This window comes from Camelus bactrianus, chromosome 9 (assembly GCF_048773025.1).
Source record: "Camelus bactrianus isolate YW-2024 breed Bactrian camel chromosome 9, ASM4877302v1, whole genome shotgun sequence".
NCBI classification, from domain to species: domain Eukaryota; kingdom Metazoa; phylum Chordata; class Mammalia; order Artiodactyla; family Camelidae; genus Camelus; species Camelus bactrianus.
In genome coordinates, this window is record NC_133547.1 from 9615291 (window position 1) to 9633859 (window position 18569).

The following is an 18569-nucleotide window of genomic DNA, read 5'->3' on the forward strand; positions in this document are numbered from 1 at the left end:
AGTCAGTCTGCTTGAACTCAGATACCAGCTGTGCCCTTACAATACAATCTAAGGTAAGATACATAATCTTTCTGGGTTTCAGTTTTATCTTCCATAAAAGGAAATACCTGGTTAAAAATACTGGTAAGGAAGGGATAAAATTATTATCAGTAGATGACTGTCTCAGTAGAGAAGCCAAGAAAATCAAATGGAATACTATAAGAATTCATAAGAGTTCAGTAGGTTAGCCAAAAATAAATACTTTTTAAAAAAGCATCAAGCACAATAACCAATTATAAGAAACTTTGGGGGTAGAGATTACATTTCCAACAGCAATAATTTTTGTTGTTGAAAGTCAGAATTTGTGTGAGGAACACTACAGGAGTGCGTTGGCAGCATTAAAAGAAAAAACTTTAAGATACTCTATATTCATACAGCAGGGCTCCAATTTTCAGCTTCCTCCCTGGTGGGGTAGGAATAACCATGACAATTTCCTCACAGGGCAATTGTGTTGGTTAATGGGACATTGGGAGGGAGAATATAGCTTAGTGGTAGAGCACGTGCTTAGCATGCGCAAGGTCCTGGGTTCAATCCCAAGTACCTCCATTAAAATAAAATAAAATAAATAAATAAACCTAATTAGTGCACTCCCCCAATGTGATGTTAGATGTTAAAGTGTTAATATAGTTTAACATGAAATAAAACAAGTATTTTATTTACTCAAAACAAATGTTTACTGAGCAGCTATTATGTGCCACGTAATAAGTGCTGTGGATAGATATAAAGTAGATATAAATCCTTTCCCTTAAGGAGCTGACAGTCTAGTGGTGAAGGCTGATAGTCAATAGACCAAATAAATATCTAAAATATATAGTATATTAGAGAAAAGTTCTCAAGAGAAAAAAATAAAGATGGGGGAGGCAGGGATTACATGGGAAGTGAAGAGTTCGTTTGCAAGTTTACAACGGTTGGTGGGGGAAATGCCTCATGAGGTGACCTTTGCCTAAAAACCAAATGGTGGGAGAATCCTCATAGAGAAAGCCTGCCAAGCAGCATGAAGAGCGCATGCAAAGGTCCTGAGGTGGGAGCCTGCTTGAGTTTTTGGAGAAGGTGTAAAGGCCAGCGTGACTGCAACTAAGCCAGGAAAATGGTCAGGAGATGAAGTCACAGAGCAAGGGGTTGGGGCAGGGAATAGATTCTTAAGTCCTTATAGGTAGAAGAAAGAAAGAAAAAAAGACAACAATTTAAAAAAAAGGATTCTTGCTATTTTACTATTATTAACTACAAACATGTATCAGATTCTTGAAGAGCTTGCTAGAAGCTCCCTGAACTGTATAACGGGTTTGTAGCAACTATCTTTGCCCATGAGGACCAAAGGAGACTGTGCACAACCGTCTCACAAGGCAGAGAGGGATCCTCGCCGTTTCCAACCGGATCCCGTTTTCAGTCTTTTCTGGGCGCCAAACTGAGCCCAGGCCCAGCCTTTCCCAGGTCAGCTACTCCCCAGGCATCGGTGCCTTGGCCTGCGATCTGGCTCCCCGTCTCGGCGCCCCGCAAAAATACGGATATGCCCACTCTCAACACCCAGCCGGGACTCCAACCCGAACATTAGGCTTTGTGCAGCACCACCACCCGGGCCCGCCTCCCCTGAGGAGCTGGGTCCTCGCCCAATCGTCGCCCGCGCAGCCGAGGCTTCTGGGAATTGTAGTTCCAGCTCGCGGAGTCCACACGCACTTCCGGGTTCGGCCAGAAGGGCAGCCATTGTCCCGCGCGCAGAGGCTTGTTGTTTTCGCGCACCTCGGCCCTTCGGAGGTTAACCCAAGCGGCCTTGTGGATGCCGACTAGGGAAGGGGACAGAACTAGCTTAACCCAAGTCTGTCGCATGCAGAATCGGGGCAGAGAGTTGCTTAACCGAGCTCGTCCTGACGCAGAGCCGTGCTAGGGACTGAGACTGGGACGGGCCCTGCCTGGCCCTCGAGCCTGTGGACGCCCAGGTTAGTGAGGGGCGGGGCAGCGCCGGCTCCTCCATGCGCGCATGCGCAGGGTCTAGGCCGGCCGCTGAGATCGGGACTGTGGGTGGGCGATTTGGAACCTGCGTGGGCGGTGCTTCACCCTCGGGTCACCAAAGTGGGTAGTGATACTAGAACAGCTGCAGATTCTGGGACTGTGCTCTGCGCGCGTGCGCGCGCGAGTGCCTGGTCAGGTGGTTCTCTTGGGATGCTTTGAGGATGCCCATGTTGGTGGAAGACAGGCTGTATGCTCGGATGTGGGAGCTATCCTGAGAGCCCCGCCTCCTCCTCATACTAGCCTGGGCCTGTTTAGTGGAGGACCTGAGGATGGCTGGAAAGTGCTCAGTTGCAGATTCTGATTCCTGACGGAGGGGGGCTCTGTCATTATTAGTATACTCTTGAGTAGTTGTTTGAGTAGAAAGCACGAGGTGGGAGGTTGGATTCTGGGCGGTTGGCTCTCGGATGCTGGAACAGACTGCTCTTTTTGCAGGCCTGGAGGCGCCCTGGGTAGTGGACAGACCAAGCTGGAGCTGCAGTTTCTTGTTTCAGGAGAGGGAGCACTGCTTTAGCGAGCCCTCCCTCCCCCGACGCCTATGGTGGGGATAGCTTACGGACTAGGTTGGCAGAGAGACCAGGGCCTAGAGGTAGGTTCGAGGCGGAGGGCTCTCTGCACAGGTTGAAATGGACCCTTGTAAGATAGTGCAGAGTTCTAGGACATTCAAGTTTGGTGTAGACGGTGGGTGATAGCTACAGAATTGGAGCCCGGGAATGACAGAGCTGCACCAGTTGCCATTAAATCGACAGCTGTTTGGGGAGGAAGCAGGATGCTGCCTATATGATTGTGAAGTAGTTTTTCCCAGGACCTTTGCTCCGGCCACTTAGCTTGCAGGCATGAGAATGCCCCAGTTGGTAGAGGGACAGAGTCTGGGCTGCAGATTTGGACCCGGAAGGGGCTGTACTCTCGGTGGCAGCCAGGGTTCATGTTTGGGTTGGCGGAAGCAAAAGGACCCTGTTGCCATGGGAGCTGCTCTGCCATGAGCCTGAGAACCCCCAGGCTGGTGAGTGCCCAAGTCCTAGGCCTGATTCTGAAGTTCTCTGCTTAGACTACTGTTCGGGTGTTCTGAAGCTCTGGTGGTAAGCAGGCAGTGGGGCTGGGGACCCTAGAGTCCTCCCAGAGGCTAGTGGATGCTTTATGTATCCAGGGGAAGTTGAGGCACAGAGTGGGAGATGCAGCCTCTCATCTCAAGAGCGAGGACTTATGCCCCAGGCTGGTGGAGGGCCCAGGTTCTGGATGTAGAGTCTGGGTATGAGCCTGCTTTGTGTGTTCGGGTATGCCAGCAGGAGAAGGGAACCTAACTGGGTGGCCCCTGTGTGGTGGCTGCTGCAGTAGAGGCTAGGTTGGGAGGGCTGAATTTGGAGCTTCCAGTTCTGGACTGGGGAGGGCCAAGTCTGTGCTCTGCACATGCACTGGCATTTGGGCAGAATGTGGAGGCGTGGGCAGTCCTGGGGCCCTGGTACAGCCTGAGGATGTCCTGGTGGGTGCAGTAGAGGGAGCAGCCGCAGATTCTGGGCTGCAGAAGGGTAGGGTTGTGCCAGGTTCCCTCTGTGCACACACACATGTGTTTGGGTGAGACAAGGGCCCTGGGATCTTTGTGCACCTGGCTCCCTAATCACAGCTTGAGGATGCCCAGGTTGGGGGAAAGACAGCATCTCCCTGAGCTGCGGGTGCCCAGGAAGATGTTTGGGCAAGAATCTGGGCGGGTGCGACTCAAGTTGGGGCCTGCGGAGGTGGGTGGAGGAAACAGTATGGGTGCAGGCTCAGGGTACAGTTGCACCGGGAACTAATGCTATTACTGTTTGAGTGAGGATCCAGTGGGGCTGACCGGTGAGAGGGAGAGATGAGGTGGGGATGGGATGCGTAGGGTGGGATTTGCCAGGGGCTGTTCTAGTCTCAGACCCGGAAACAGTTGGTACCAAGGCAACTAGGGTACACATTCTGGGCCTGGAGGGGTTGGAGGTGGGATTCTGAGCTGGTGCACTTCTTGTAGGGGCCCACTGACCCCAGAATGGTGGAGGGACCAGGTCCTGGGTGCAGCTCAGCTCTGTGCGCATACTTGGCTATTTGAGCAGGAAGTGAGAGGCAGTCCACCCATGACAGGCACTGGAGGGGCAGGGGAAGGATGGGGTCCTGGGAGTGGTGGGGCTGTCATGAGCTTCATGCAATTAGTCATGGAGTTTAACTCTGGGCCATCAGTCTGGGCCTGTTGTTCACCCTAGAAGAGGTGCTGGTTTGGGGCTGCAGGGGGAGGGTGCACACTAGAGGATCCTCAGTGTGCTGGGTGTTTGTGGGGGTCCCCAGATCCAGTGGAAAAGAGAGGGACTGATTTGTGCTGCGGATCTTGGCGGTGGGCAGAAGGCTGTCTTTGGGCATGATGTGAGTTTCTGGGTAGGTGGCCCAGAGGCCCCAGGTAACAGAAACCAGGCTGGAGCTGCAGTCTTGGCCTGGGAGAGGAACTGAGGGACTGTAGGTGTGTGCACAGCTCTTCAGGCAGGAATCTATCGGGCAGGAACCTCTGGAAGCACAGTTGCCATAGTGACTGCATCCTGGAAGCAGAGACTAATCCAGGGATGGGGGAGCCACAGTGGACTTGCACAGGAATGCTTTTCTCAGGGCTTCTCCCCTTGCAGCTCAGGACGTCAGGCCCCTGCGTGTGCCTGGAGGAGAGCATGGAAGAGCGGGATGAGAAGCCCCCAGGGCCCCTGAGGGCCTGTGCGCAGGTGAGTGGAGCATCCCTTCCCCAGGGAGACCCGGAACTTCCCACCCACGCCCCACAGCCTGACCCTCTGGGCTTGAGAGGCTGTGTTTTGGGGCCCTCTGGTCCCTCCCAATCAGCAGGCATCTAACACACTGTACATTTCACGAGGCTCCTGGCATTTCCTCACCCTTTTAACCGAAATAACTCTTTCTGGAAGGAATTTGGCACCCTGCATCAAAAGCCCTTAGGGTACTGATTCCCCCTTGACCAGCAGCTCACAGCTGTGCTTGAGAATGAGCAGTTGGAAAGAATGAGAATGTGCAGTGCAGGAGGAGAGTTACGGGTTATGGTAAGACCATGAAATGAAATTCACTGTAGCCATTGATAGAGTAACGCATACTTACCAACATAAGATATTTATGATCTATGTTAAGTAAATAGCATTTCAAACTGATAAAAAAAAAAGGGGGGTGAAGTTTGTGTATGCATAGAAAATCTGTCCCAAATTGATCAGTTAACAAAGATTATCTGTAAGTTATATTCCAAGTGACTTTATGCTTTCATTTACTTATCTATATTTTTGTGCTTTTGCATGGTGGATTTTAAGGTTAAGAAATGAACAATTTAAAGCATTTTCCTACAGCAGCTATTCTTTAAGAATGTTTAATTTTTTTTAGTGGGTGAGACAAGGGCCCTGGGATCTTTGTGCACCTGGCTCCCTAATCACAGCTTGAGGATGCCCAGGTTGGGGGAAAGACAGCATCTCCCTGAGCTGCGGGTGCCCAGGAAGATGTTTGGGCAAGAATCTGGGCGGGTGCGACTCAAGTTGGGGCCTGCGGAGGTGGGTGGAGGAAACAGTATGGGTGCAGGCTCAGGGTACAGCTGCACCGGGAACTAATGCTATTACTGTTTGAGTGAGGATCCAGTGGGGCTGACCGGTGAGAGGGAGAGCCCTTTTTTTAATGTTAAATTAAAATTTCACCTTTCTCCTCTTGAACAGTTCAGTCCTGAAGCTATTAGGTGGGGCAGAGCTAGGTCGGTGTCTGCAGTTGAGGGAGGGCTGCTTGCTGTGGAGTGTCACAGCCTGGGGGTGACAAGGGCTTCCATGTTGGGGGGCATCAGTGACCAAGTGGGGTGAAGACGATGGCACCAGGAGTCAGAGCCCAAGTGGAGTGAGCTATGTCTGTATGGGAGAGCGGGATCTGGTTTGGGGTGGCAGGGCCAGAACAGGGAAGAAGGGCAACCACAAAGGCGACACCCCAGAATTGGCAGTCAACATGTAGTCAGAGTCTCCACTCAGATGGTGGTCCAGCTTGGGGTGTCAGAGCCAGAGCAGGTGAGACGTGCACATGTTGGGGACAGGGGCACATCCCGGTGTGGCATGTCACAGCCTGAGCAGGCTGAGGGCATCTGCACACGAGGGTGGCCCCACGTGGAGTGTCAGCGCAAGCAAGAAGGCTAGGGCATCCACATGGAGTCCCCAGCCAAGTGGCACGAGAGGAAGTCCACGAGGAGAGGCCGTCTGGCCTGTGGAATCAGAGCCCAGGCAGGGTGATGAGGAGAGGGTGGCCTCCTGTGGAGTGGCAGAGCCCAGGTGGGCTGAGGAGGGACAGGGAGTGGCAGGGGAAACGGGAAATTAGCTACTTATGGGGTTTGGGGGGGCTTGATCAGATGAGTAAATATCATAAGGATGATGAGAAGCAGGGTTCTCACCATCAGCTGTGGAGAGAGAGAGAACACTGGAATGAACTTGGCGGTGATCAGTGGAACTGGAGCTGTTGGTGTGGCTCATGGTTTTCAGTGTATGTAGGTGTAGAAATATGTAGAGGTGTCTGTGTGCCTCGATGTGTGTGTGCGTGTGTGTGTGCAGATGTCCACACATACATTCCCTGTCTCTGTCCACTGTGAGGATCTGGGGGCAGTGACATTTCCATGCCCGTGTGCACCCCTAGTGCCCAGATTTCAGCTTCTAAATATGCCATGGGTTTTATGAGTTTGCCGTTAATGGAGATTTGGTGTTCGGTTCTTTGCTGTTATGGATGGCACTGCTGTAAATGATTTTGCATGTGATTCCCTGTACACATGCGCAAGAGTGTAAGAGAGCGTTATGAACGTGTACATTTACATACATGCACATCCACGTCTTTGTCAAAAGCACAGGTAAAACGAGTTTGGGTGTGGCCATTGGTATTGTACTTTAAGCGAGTGACTTCGTGTGTTTTCTGGGAATCATAATGGTCCTTTTGCTATTCTCCTCTGTGTCATACAATGGAATTAGCAATCTACTCGCTAACAGTTTTGCTTCCATCACACATTTGTCGATTGCCTAGTCGGTGCGAGGCCCTGTGAGAGGTGCCAGGGAGAAAGATGACTTCGTTCTCATGGGCAGAAATGCGCTTCTCACACATTCTGAGCTACCTAGATAAAAACACCTTCCTTCTTGTCTTAGTTCTCTGTGGTTGCACACCGCAAACTTAGCAGCTTAAAACAACCAACATTTATTGTCTCTCGCGGTTTTTGAGGGTCAGGAATTGGGAGCGGCTTATCTGGATGTTTCTGGCGCTCAGGGTCTCTGACGAGGTTGCAGTAAGTTGTGGGCAGGAGCTGCCTTGGGAAGGCTTGACTGGCAGGGCCATCGTGGAGTGACTGCCCACTCCATAGCGAGCCCGTGTGCAGGTCAGTCCTAGGGCTGTTTGCTGCTGGCTCTCCCGAAAACAAAGGTGACCAAACAGACCCTTCCTAACTCGGAGGCTTCTTCTGGCAATAAAACAAAGCTTCCAGCCAAATCACAGAATTATTACTGAATTCAATTTTCAAAGCTTTTGTATTTGGGGTGTCCTGGCTGGAAACTCCTATATCTATAAGGAGGTTCAGAATCTTAACTCTGATAGGTGTCACACCAGGAGAATTGTCCCTCTTTGCTGTGTTCATTTCTTTTACTGCCTGCAGGAGACATAAGGCAGAGTTCACATTTCAGCTCAAGGGATGTGATATGCAGGGCCCATGTGGAGGTCCCAAAGTCTCTCTGTCTCTCTCTCTTTTTTTAAGTAGACTTGAGATAGAGCCCAGGCAACTGTATTTTTTTTTTTAACATCTTCACAAGTAGTTCAAATGCATAGCCAGATTAAAAACCACTGCTACACGTAACTGTAATCACAAAATGACAACAATTATACCTAAAGTCTATATAACGTAACATCTTATGATTCATTTTCGCATATATTATTCACCAAAGTTTCTTAATTACTAATTCAAGAGAGAGTAAAAGTAACCCCCACCCAAACTAGAAAGCTGAAGTTTCCCCTGCTTGAATTTCCCAGAGACCCTCCTCACCAGAGGGTCTCACTACTTCTCAGGCACAAGAAAATTCTCTCTCCCATCCCATCCCATCCTCTGTGAATAATTCGCAACTTTCCTCAAATATACAGAGAACAGACCCTCCACCACAGGTCATCAACTCACCAATCACCTGCCTGGCTCTGAATGTTGAGACTTGACAGGGGACAGACTGTTACTGAAGGCAAGTTCATGTGCTAAGACAGCTAAGAAATACTAAGGGAAGAAGAGATGAGACTGTGCTATCCAGGAACACTTCATGGAGGAGGTGGCATTTGATGTGGAACTTGAATGGTCAGATGTGGAGTGGAGCGGCAGGGCAGTGCAAAGGGGAGGAGTTCAGATCAGACAGTCGGTGTTTGGATCGTCACTGGTGAACTCCATGGACTTAAATGAGTTCACTAAATTTTATTACCATTAACTTCTGTGTTGGTGAGATAGATGTGTCATTGCTTTCCTCAAAAGAGTTTGGATAATCGGATGAGATATTCCATGTTGAAGTACTCTGTGCGTTATCAAACACTAGGCAAATGGTGGATGACATTACCTGAAGGACACTGCAGGAGCTAAGGTGTAAGTAACAGGAGATCTTCCCAAAATGGTCAGTGACCCAGAGTGGGTGGAAGGGGTGGCTGGGTGTTGATGTGTGTGTGTTCACTTTTGTGACAACATGGTTTTTGAGCCTTTAGTTCAAGACAGTAAGTTGGGGTGGGTTCTGGAGGTTGATCCTTTGAATTTTCTGAAAAGAAAGGGCACCTGACAGGGGAGTCTCGAGCTCAGCAATGATATGGTGCCTTCGGGGGCCAAAGGACAACTGCCAAGTCTCAGGTACACATTCTAGGTGGTGGTTTTACTGTCTACACACATTTATGAAGTGCCTACTATGTGTCAGTACAGTCGGCTCTCTGTATCTGCAGATTCAACCAACCTCCAATTGAACATATTTTTTTTAAAAAGTTCTAGAAAGTTCCAAAAGCACAACTTGAATTTTCTGCATGCCTGGCAACTATTTATGTAGCATTTACCTGGTACTTACAAGTATTTACATAGCATTGACATTGTATTAGGTATGATAAGTCATCTAGAGATGATTTAAAGTATCCAGGAGGGTAGGTATAGGTTATATGCAAATACTATGCCATTTTATATAAGGGACTTACATCTAAGAATTTGGGTATCTGGGGGTCCTGGAACCAATCCTTGGCAGACTTGGAGTGATGACTGTACTGATTTTTTTTTTGTTCGGGGGAGGTAATTAAGTTTTATTTATTTATATGTTTATTTTAATGGAGATACTGGGGATTGAACCCAGGACCTCATGCATGCTAAGCACGCGCTGTACCTCTGAGCTATCCCCCCCCCCGCCCCCATGCTGATTTAAGCACAATGAAACCATGGTAAATAGGAGAGAGGTGAGCTAAGCTCTTAAAGAACCCATTCTAGTGGAAGCTGTATTTTAAAAAAAACAACAAAAAACCCAAGGTATAAATAGATGTGTGATGTGAAGAAACGAAAGCAGGATCAAGTGCAGAACTGTCTGCTGGGGTAGGGGCCGGGAAGGACGTTGGATGCAGGATTGACTGTGAGCAGAACTGAGCTCCCTTTTGTTTCCTTGTGAAAACTTTTAAACCAAAAGGTGTTGAAACCAGTTTTGATTAAAGAGAAGGTGCACCCGTACTCCCCAAGTAAAACGATCTCAGCAGTTGTGAGATCAAGGACGTGGTGGAGTTTTGTCTCTGTCCTGTACCTGCGGAGTTAGAAACATGAAGTGTTCCAGTTCTGGGCCTTATTTCTTAACTGGTCTTAAATGTTAAAAAAGCAAAAAAAAAAAAAAAATTGAAAGATTATGTAATAATTTAAAATACAGTCTAGTGTTTCTAAGTTTTCCTTCCTTGGGAAATGTCTCATTTCCCAGGTGCATTATTTATTTATCTATTTAACCCCTTTATTGTGGTGTGGTTCCTGTACAGTAAACTACACATACTTCAGATGTACACTTTGGTGAGTTTTGATAGATATATGCACCTGTGAGACCACCACCACCACAATCAAGATAGCTAACATTTCCATCACTCCCCAAGAGGTGCAATTTTTGAATTTCTAATTTATCCTTTTCTATCCACCCCCCAGGTACTTTTATTTATTTATTTATTTATTTTAACATTTTTTATTGATTTATAATCATTTTACAATGTTGTGTCAAATCCCAGTGTAGAGCACGATTTTTCAGTTATACATGAACATATATATATTCATTGTCACATTTTTTTCTCTGTGAGCTACCGTAAGATCCTGTGCTATACAGTATAATCTTGTTTATCTGTTCTACGATTTTGAAATCTCGTCTATCCCTTCCCACCCTCCACCCCCTTGGCAACCACAAGTTTGTATTCTGTGTCTATGAGTCTGTTTCTATTTTGTATTTATGCTTTGTTTGTTTGTTTTAGATTCCACATATGAGCGATCTCGTATGGCATTTTTCTCTCTCTTTCTGGCTTACTTCACTTAGAATGACATTCTCCAGGAGCATCCACGTTGCTGCAAATGGCATTATGTTGTCAGTTTTTATGGCTGAGTAGTATTCCATTGTGTACATATACCACTTCTTCTTTATCCAGTCATCCATTGATGGACATTTAGGCTTTTTCCATGTCTTGGCTATTGTAAATAGTGCTCCTATGAACATTGGGGTGCAGGTGTCATCCTGAAGTAGGGTTCCTTCTGGATATATGCCCAGGAGTGGGATTCCTGGGTCATACGGTTAAGACTATTCCTAGTCTTTTGAGGAATCTCCATGCTGTTTTCCACAGTGGCTGCACCAAACTGCATTCCCACCAGCATTGTATGAGGGTTCCCCTTTCTCCACAGCCTCTCCACCATTTGTCATTTGTGGATTTTTGAATGATGGTCATTCTGACTGGTGTGAGGTGATACCTCATTGTAGTTTTGATTTGCATTTCTCTGATAATTAGTGACATTGAGCATTTTTTCATGTGCCTATTGATCATTTGTATGTCTTCCTTGGAAAATTGCTTGTTTAGGTCTTTTGCCCATTTTTGGATTGGGTTGTTTGGTTGTTTCTTACTAAGTCGTATGAGCTGCTTGTATATTCTGGAGATCAAGCCTTTGTCGGTTTCATTTACAAAAATTTTCTCCCATTCCGTAGGTTGTCGTTTTGTTTTACTTATGGTTTCCTTTGCTGTGCAGAAGCTTGTAAGTTTCATTAGGTCCCATTTGTTTATTCTTGCTTTTATTTCTATTGCTTGGGTAGACTGCCCTAGGAGAACATTTTTGAGATGTATGTCAGATAATCTTTTGCCTGTATTTTCTTCTAGGACGTTTACTGTATCTTGTGTTATGTTTAAGTCTTTGATCCATTTTGAGTTTATTTTTGTGTATGGTGTAAGGGAGTGTTCTAGCTTCATTGTTTTACATGCTGCTGTCCAGTTTTCCCAACACCATTGGCTGAAGAGACTGTCTTTATTCCATTGTATATTCTTGCCTCCTTTGTCGAAGATTAGTTGACCAAAAGTTTGTGGGTTCATTTCTGGGCTCTCTGTTCTGTTCCATTGGTCTATATGTCTGTTTTTGTACCAGTACCATGCTGTCTTGATGACTGTAGCTTTATAGTATTGTCTGAAGTCTGGAGAGTTATTCCTCCAGCCTCTTTCTTTCTCTTCAGTAATGCTTTGGCAATTCTAGGTCTTCTGTGGTTCCATATAAATTTTATTATGATTTGTTCTAGTTCTGTGAAATATGTCCTGGGTAAGTTGATAGGGATTGCATTAAATCTGTAGATTGCCTTGGGCAGTGTGACCATTTTAACAATATTGATTCTTCCAACCCAAGAGCATGGGATATCTTTCCATTTTTTAAAGTCTTCTTTAATTTCCTTCATCAATGGTCTATAGTTTTCTGTGTATAATTCTTTCACCTCCTTGGTTAGATTTATTCCTAGGTATTTTATTACTTTGGGTGCTATTTTAAAGGGGATTTGTTTCTTTACTTTCTTTTTCTGTTGATTCATCGTTAGTGTAAAGAAATGCAACTGATTTTTGAACATTAATCTTGTAACCTGCTACCTTGCTGAATTCTTCAATCAGCTCTAGTAGTTTTTGTGTGGACCTTTTAGGGTTTTCTATATATAATAACATGTCATTGGCATGTAGTGACACTTTTACCTCTTCTTTTCCAATTTGGATCCCTTTTATTTCTCTCTCTTGCCTGATTGCTGTGGCTAGGACTTCCAAGACTGTGTTGAATAGGAGTGGTGATAGTGGGCATCCTTGTCTTGTCCCAGATTTTGGTGGGAAGCTTTTGAGTTTTTCCACCATTGAGTACTATGCTGGCTGTAGGTTTGTCATATATAGCTTTTATTATATTGAGATATGTTCCCTCTATACCCACTTTGGTGAGAGTTTTTATCATAAATGGGTGTTGAATTTTATCAAATGCTTTTTCTGCATCTATTGAGATGATCATGTGGTTTTTGTCCTTTCTCTTGTTGATGTGATGTATTACATTGATTGATTTGTGTATGTTGAACCACTCTTGTGTCCCTGGGATGAACCCACTTGGTCATGATGTATAATCTTTTTTATGTGTTGTTGGATTCTATTTGCTAATATTTTGATGAGGATTCTGGCATCTATGTTCATCAGTGATATTGGCCTATAATTCTCTTTTTTTGTAGTGTCTTTGCCTTTGGTATGGTGGCTTCATAGAATGAGTTTGGGAGTATTCCCTCCTTTTCAGTCTTCTGGAAGAGTTTGAGAAGGACTGGTATGAGTTCTTCTTTGTATATTTGGTAGAATTCCCCAATGAAGCTGTCCGGTCCTGGACTTTTATTTGTAGGGAGGTTTTTTATTACTATTTTGATTTCATTTCTAGTGATCGGTTTGTTCAAGTGGTCAGTTTCTTCTTAATTCAGTCTTGGTGGACTGTATGTTTCCAGAAACTTGTCCATCTCCTCTAGGTTATCCGGTTTGGTTCCGTATAATTTTTCACAATATTCTCGTATGATATTCTGTATTTCTATTTTATTTGTTGTAATTTCTCCATTTTCTTTTCTTATTTTGCTAATTTGTGCTCTCTCTTTTTTCTTCTTTGTGAATTTGGCCAGAGGTTTGTTGATTTTATTTACTTTTTCAAAAAACCAGCTTTTGGTTTGATTGATTTTTTTCTATGTTTTTTTAAATCTCTATTTTATTTATTTCCTCCCTGATCTTTATAACTTCCTTCCTTCTGCTGCCTTTTGGGGTTTTTTGTCCTTCTTTTTCTAGTTCTTTTAGTTGGTGGGTTAAATTCTTTTTTGAGGAAGGCCTGTATCACTATAAACTTCCCTCTTAGCACTGCCTTTGCTGTGTCCCATAAATTTTGTGTGGTTGTGCCCCAGGTACTTTTAAATTATAGGATGAATTAACTTCCGGCCCTTAAGTTATTAGAATTTAACAGCAACCGGTCTTGTAGCAAGGAAAGACACATTTGGTGTTGTCACACATTACGGTTGTGATTTCTCTTTGCAGCCCAGTTGCCACGATGTGGTTGAGTTCATTAGCAGTTTGGGGTCAAACCTTGTGGCTCTCCTGGACCATCTGTCGTTTAGTTGGTGTTACTTTGGCATTGTGAGCTAGGTTTGTTTTTGTTCCTTGGCTTTTGGAGCGATTTTGTAATGCCCACTTCTTCTTCTAGTTCTCTTGCTATTTTCACTCCATCTGCAGTTCCTTCCTCCAGTTCAAGAAGTCTTGAACTTCTCAAAGTCATTCATAAGGGTTAGAATCAGCTTCATCCAAATTCCTGTTAATGTTGGTATTTTGACCTCTTGTCACATGTTACAGATGTTCTTAATGGCATCTAGAATGGTGAGTCCTTTCTGGAAGGTCTTCCATTGACTTTGTCCAGATCCATCAGCAGCTATGTATGGCAACTATGGCCTGGCAAAATCTGTTTCTCAAATAATAAGACTTGAAAGGTGAAATAACTCCTCGCTCCATGGACTGCAGAGTGGATGTTGTGTTAGCAGGCATGAAAACAACATGAACCTCATTGTCCATCTCCATCGGAGTTCCCAGGTGAACAGTAGTATTTTGAAAAGAATCTTTTCTTCTGAGCAATAGGTGTCAACAGTGAGCTTAAAATACCCGGTAAACCATGTCATAAACAGATATGCTGTCATCCAGGCTGTGTTGTTCTGATTATAGAGCACAAGAAGAGTAGATTAGCATAATTCTTAAGGTATTTTCAGAAAGATTGTAAATGAGCATTGGCTTCAACTTAGTCACCAGCTGCATTAGCCCTAACAAGAGGGTCCTTTGAAGCTCTGAAGCTAGGCATTGACTTCTCCTCTCTAGCTATGAAAATCCTAGATTGCATCTTCTTCCAACATAAGGCTGTTTTGTCTACGTTGAAAAATCTCTTGATTAGTGTCGCCACCTTCGTTAATTACTTAGCTCCATCTCCTGGATAATGTGCTGCAGCTCCTACATCAGCACTGGCTGCTTCACCTTACACTTCTATGTCGTGGAGACGGCTTCTTTTCTTAAACCTTGTGAACCAACCTCTGCTGGCTTCAGACTTTTCTTCTACAGCTTCCTCACCTCTTTCAGCCTTCACAGCATTGAAGAGTTAGGCCCTTGCTCTGGATTAGGCTTTGGCTGAAGAGAATGTTGTGGCTGGTTTGATCTTCTGTCAAGACCACTCAGACTTTCTCCCTCTCAGCAGTAAAGCTGTTTTGCTTTCTTATCATCCATCTGTTCAGTGGAGTAGCACTTTTCATTTCCTTCAAGAACTTATGTTTTGAATTCATAACTTGGCCAACTGTTTGGCACAAGAGACCAAGCTTCTGGCCCATCTCAGCTTTCGACATGCCCTCCTCACTAAGCTTAATCCTTTCTAGCTTTTGATTTAAAGTGAGAGACGTGCAACTCTTCCTTTCACTTGAATACTCAGAGGCCACTGTAGGGTTATCAGTTGGCCTAATTCAATATTGTTGTGTCTCAGGGAACAGGGAGGCCTGAGGAGAGAGGGAGAAATGGAGGAAGGGCTGGTCAGTGGAGCAGTTAGAACATTCACAACATTTTTAGATTAAATTTGCCATCTTATGCGGACACAATTCACGATGCCCCAAAACAGTTACAATAGTAACATCAAAGGTCACTCATCACAGATCACCACGGCAAATATAGTAGTGATGACAAAGTTTGAAATACTGTGCAAATTACCAAAATGTGACACATAGACATGAAGTGAGCAAATGCTGTTGGGAAAATGGCACCAGTATACTTGTTTGATGCAGGGTTGCCACAAACATTCATTTTGTCAAGTGTAATAAAATGAAATATGCCTGTCCTCGAATGGACTATCATTTGACAGACTGACTGTACTCTGTAGGAGAAACTTCTGGAAGCCACAAAGAAATTATCTTATTTCAAAGAGATTTTGTCGGTTGTTTCCTAAATATTTAATTAAGGAAAATAAATGCCATTAAAAAATGAATACAGTGTTGAAATGTAGACTATGTACCTGCCCCTCAGTTCTACCTTTCCAAAAATAACTGCTTTCAATGCTTTTTTTTCTGTGCATGTTTATATTCTGAAAGGTTTATTCATAACCCACATATACTGTTCTTAATTTCATTCAACAATTATATTATAGACATCTTTCTGTTATTTATATGCATCAATCCATGCAAATTCATCTTTTCTTCTCTTGGCTGCTAAATAGTATTCAGTTATCTGGATAAAGCATAATTTATTTAACCAGGCACTTACTGATGGATACTTACTACCCCCCTCCCTTTTTTGCTATGATAATGTAACCCTTTAATGAGATTTCTTGTACCCGCATCTAAAGGTACTTTCTTTTATTTCCTAAGGACATGCTTTCAAGTAAACTTACTGAATATTACATTTTTTTTAATGTTGCCATTAAAAAAAAAGCAAATACTATATATAGAAATTGATGAAATCTGGATCAAGTCTGTACCTGCGTTAAAGATGTTGCACTGACACCAATTTCCTGGTTTTGACAATGCACTGTGGTTGCGTGTGATACTAGCATTGGGGGAAGGTGAGTGAAGGGTACACAGAAACTCTGTTGTATTTTTGCAATTTCTTGTGAGCTTCTTGAAATAGCATGAAGCTATTTCATAATAAAATATTATTTTAAAAAATATTGCTCATCCAGGAAGGTTGTATCTACTTAAATTTCCACAAAGAGTACATGAAGCTCTTGACTGGCAGGCCACCAGGGCAGGCGTCACTAGCAACAGTCCAAAGAAACACTCCATGTGGTTGGGATGTTGGTTACATACAGGGATTCGAGTAGTAAGTAAATATAAAGAGGATGAAGAAAGCCAGAGAAGAAGGGTACAAATACAGGAAGCCAGAAGGCTAGAATAAATGTGTTGTTGTGTTGTGATTGGAAGTATCAGTGTGAATTTATGGTCTCTAATGTACAGGGATAGTATAGAGAGAGAGATGTGATTCTGATTGAAAGAGGTAAGCATCTTTTTGTATATTCACTGACCATTTTCCTTCATAGTTGAGTTGCGTGTGCACTTTCCTTTATTCCTTTTTCTGTTGACACTACCTTTTCCTTACTGATTTAAGAAGAAATCATAACAATATAGATTCTTATTGATGGTGCCCTTATTGATGGCACTTTTTGCCAAAAATTTTATGAAGTTAATTTGTTGTTCTTTTTCTTGATCATTCTTTGGTCATGCTGTCTTCCATCTTACTTGCTTCCAATTCCATGATTGGGGAATTCAGGCAGGGCCCAGCTGGACAGTTCTTTTCTCCCATATAGTGTCTAGGGTTACTCAGCTCCATTCAGCTGGTAGCTGGGCTGGCCTGGAAGATGCCCAGAGACCTCATGCCATGTCTGGTGCTTCATTGCTCCTCCAGATGTCCCCTGTCTCTCCACATGGTTAGCTTTAGCTGACCAATGGGAGGGAGTTGGTAGGTGAGAGGTATTAAAGAAGGTGGTATGTCAAATCCTAGCCTACTCAAGGGGGAGTGTTGAGCGGTGATTTTCCTCCCTTTCCTCATCTGCTTTGCCTTCTCAAGACTCTCTCCTTCCCCAGGAGATTATCGTCAAGGTCGAGAGGGAAGATGCCGGTTCACTGGCCATCCCATCCCAGGTGAGTTGGACTTGATCTCTTTCTTTACATTGAGAAATGTGCATGGCTGCTGGGCAGCAGAAGCCAGACCGAAGTGAGCTGGGAAGTGAGTAGAGAGTGAGAAAATGAAGATCAGAGTGCACAGCTTTTTACAAAGATTTGGTTGTCATGTAAAAGATTGAACAGAGTGATATCTGCAGGGAAATTTGAGGTTGAGGGACTTTTCTTTCTTTCTTTCCTTCCCCTTAAATGATTGAAAAGATTTGGCTGTGTTTACGTGGTTACAGGAAGGAGAAAGTGGAGAAGTTACCGTTCAGGAAAGAGAGGAGATAAAACTGTAAAGCAGAGTCTCTGATTCGTGTCAGGGGAATTAATTCAGAGCGCATGTGAGCCCATTGGCTCTGTAGAGGAAGAAGGACTCATGTAAAAAGAATGAGATTGAGGGAATTTTTTGAAGGCTTGCATTTTTCTCTGTGAATAATCAGAGGAAGTTATCTGTGGAGCAAGAGGGAGGGAGTTGGAATGCAGAGATGTTTGCCAAGAGTGAAGAAGGTTTACAATAGTAATTTTGAATGATGAGAGCCACGCTGTTCCAGGAGGTAGAGTAGGGTTGCTGATCAGCCCAAAAGGTTCATTCTGAGATACTGACCATTCATAATACTCTATCCAGCTGCTCTTGTGGGTTTTCCTTCACAGTGGCACCCTGTAACCTCCTTTCCATAGATAGCAGATTGACATTCAGTTTTGTTTGGTCTTTGTAGCCAGGTACACACTTAGTGGAAGCCCCACAGGTCAAGGTAATATTTGCAAGAGGATTTTTGAGCATATCAAATAGAAAGATTAAAGTGAAGGATCCACAGACTCTCAACTGTGGAAAAGATGAAAAGATTAAGAGGATGCTAAACAAACAAACAAAAAGAATATAGGCCGGTAGGTAGGAATCATAGGTATTTCAATAAAGTAAAAGCCCCAAACCATCAAAGAATGAGATGAGTAAAGGACTGGTTAAGTAAAGGTGAGCAATCTGATATCGTAATCATAGTGAGTCATTCTGTATGTGTGACTTGAGCGGTAGCCTCCTTCATGGTGATTTCAAGATCTAGGGTCTCACCCTAAGAGTGAGGGGTTGGGCACTGGGCCGACCTTATGAACTGATGACTGAAAACACGGTCTTTGATGAGGCAAACTCGAGGTGGCATCCTAGTCACTAACCTTAGGCATATGTGTTAATTTCTCTAACCTTCTAGCTCTTCATCTGAAAAATGGTGTTGCTCATAGCATTTTCTCACAGGGACCTTGTGAAAATTAGATGAATGGTAATTTATGCCAATGCTTAGCACACTGCCTGATATCACACAGTAAGTGTTT

The 18569-nt window shown here is 44.4% G+C and overlaps 1 protein-coding gene across 4 annotated transcripts in view; it reads left to right on the forward strand.

Annotated features, from left to right (window-relative positions):
* The first annotated feature begins 51 nt into the window (after window positions 1-51).
* The window catches only part of ZNF180 (zinc finger protein 180), a 45793-nt gene continuing 27275 nt past the window's right edge, over window positions 52-18569 (forward strand). The window contains exons 1-3 of one of the 4 annotated variants that reach the window (XM_074369468.1): window positions 52-1973; window positions 4677-4766; window positions 17166-17222. In XM_074369468.1, the coding sequence (XP_074225569.1) occupies window positions 4716-4766; window positions 17166-17222 (108 nt within the window). In that variant the 5' untranslated portion in view covers window positions 52-1973; window positions 4677-4715. The remainder of the gene's footprint in view (window positions 1974-4676; window positions 4767-17165; window positions 17223-18569) is intronic. The other 3 variants (XM_074369465.1, XM_074369466.1, XM_074369467.1) reach the window with 3 other exon arrangements.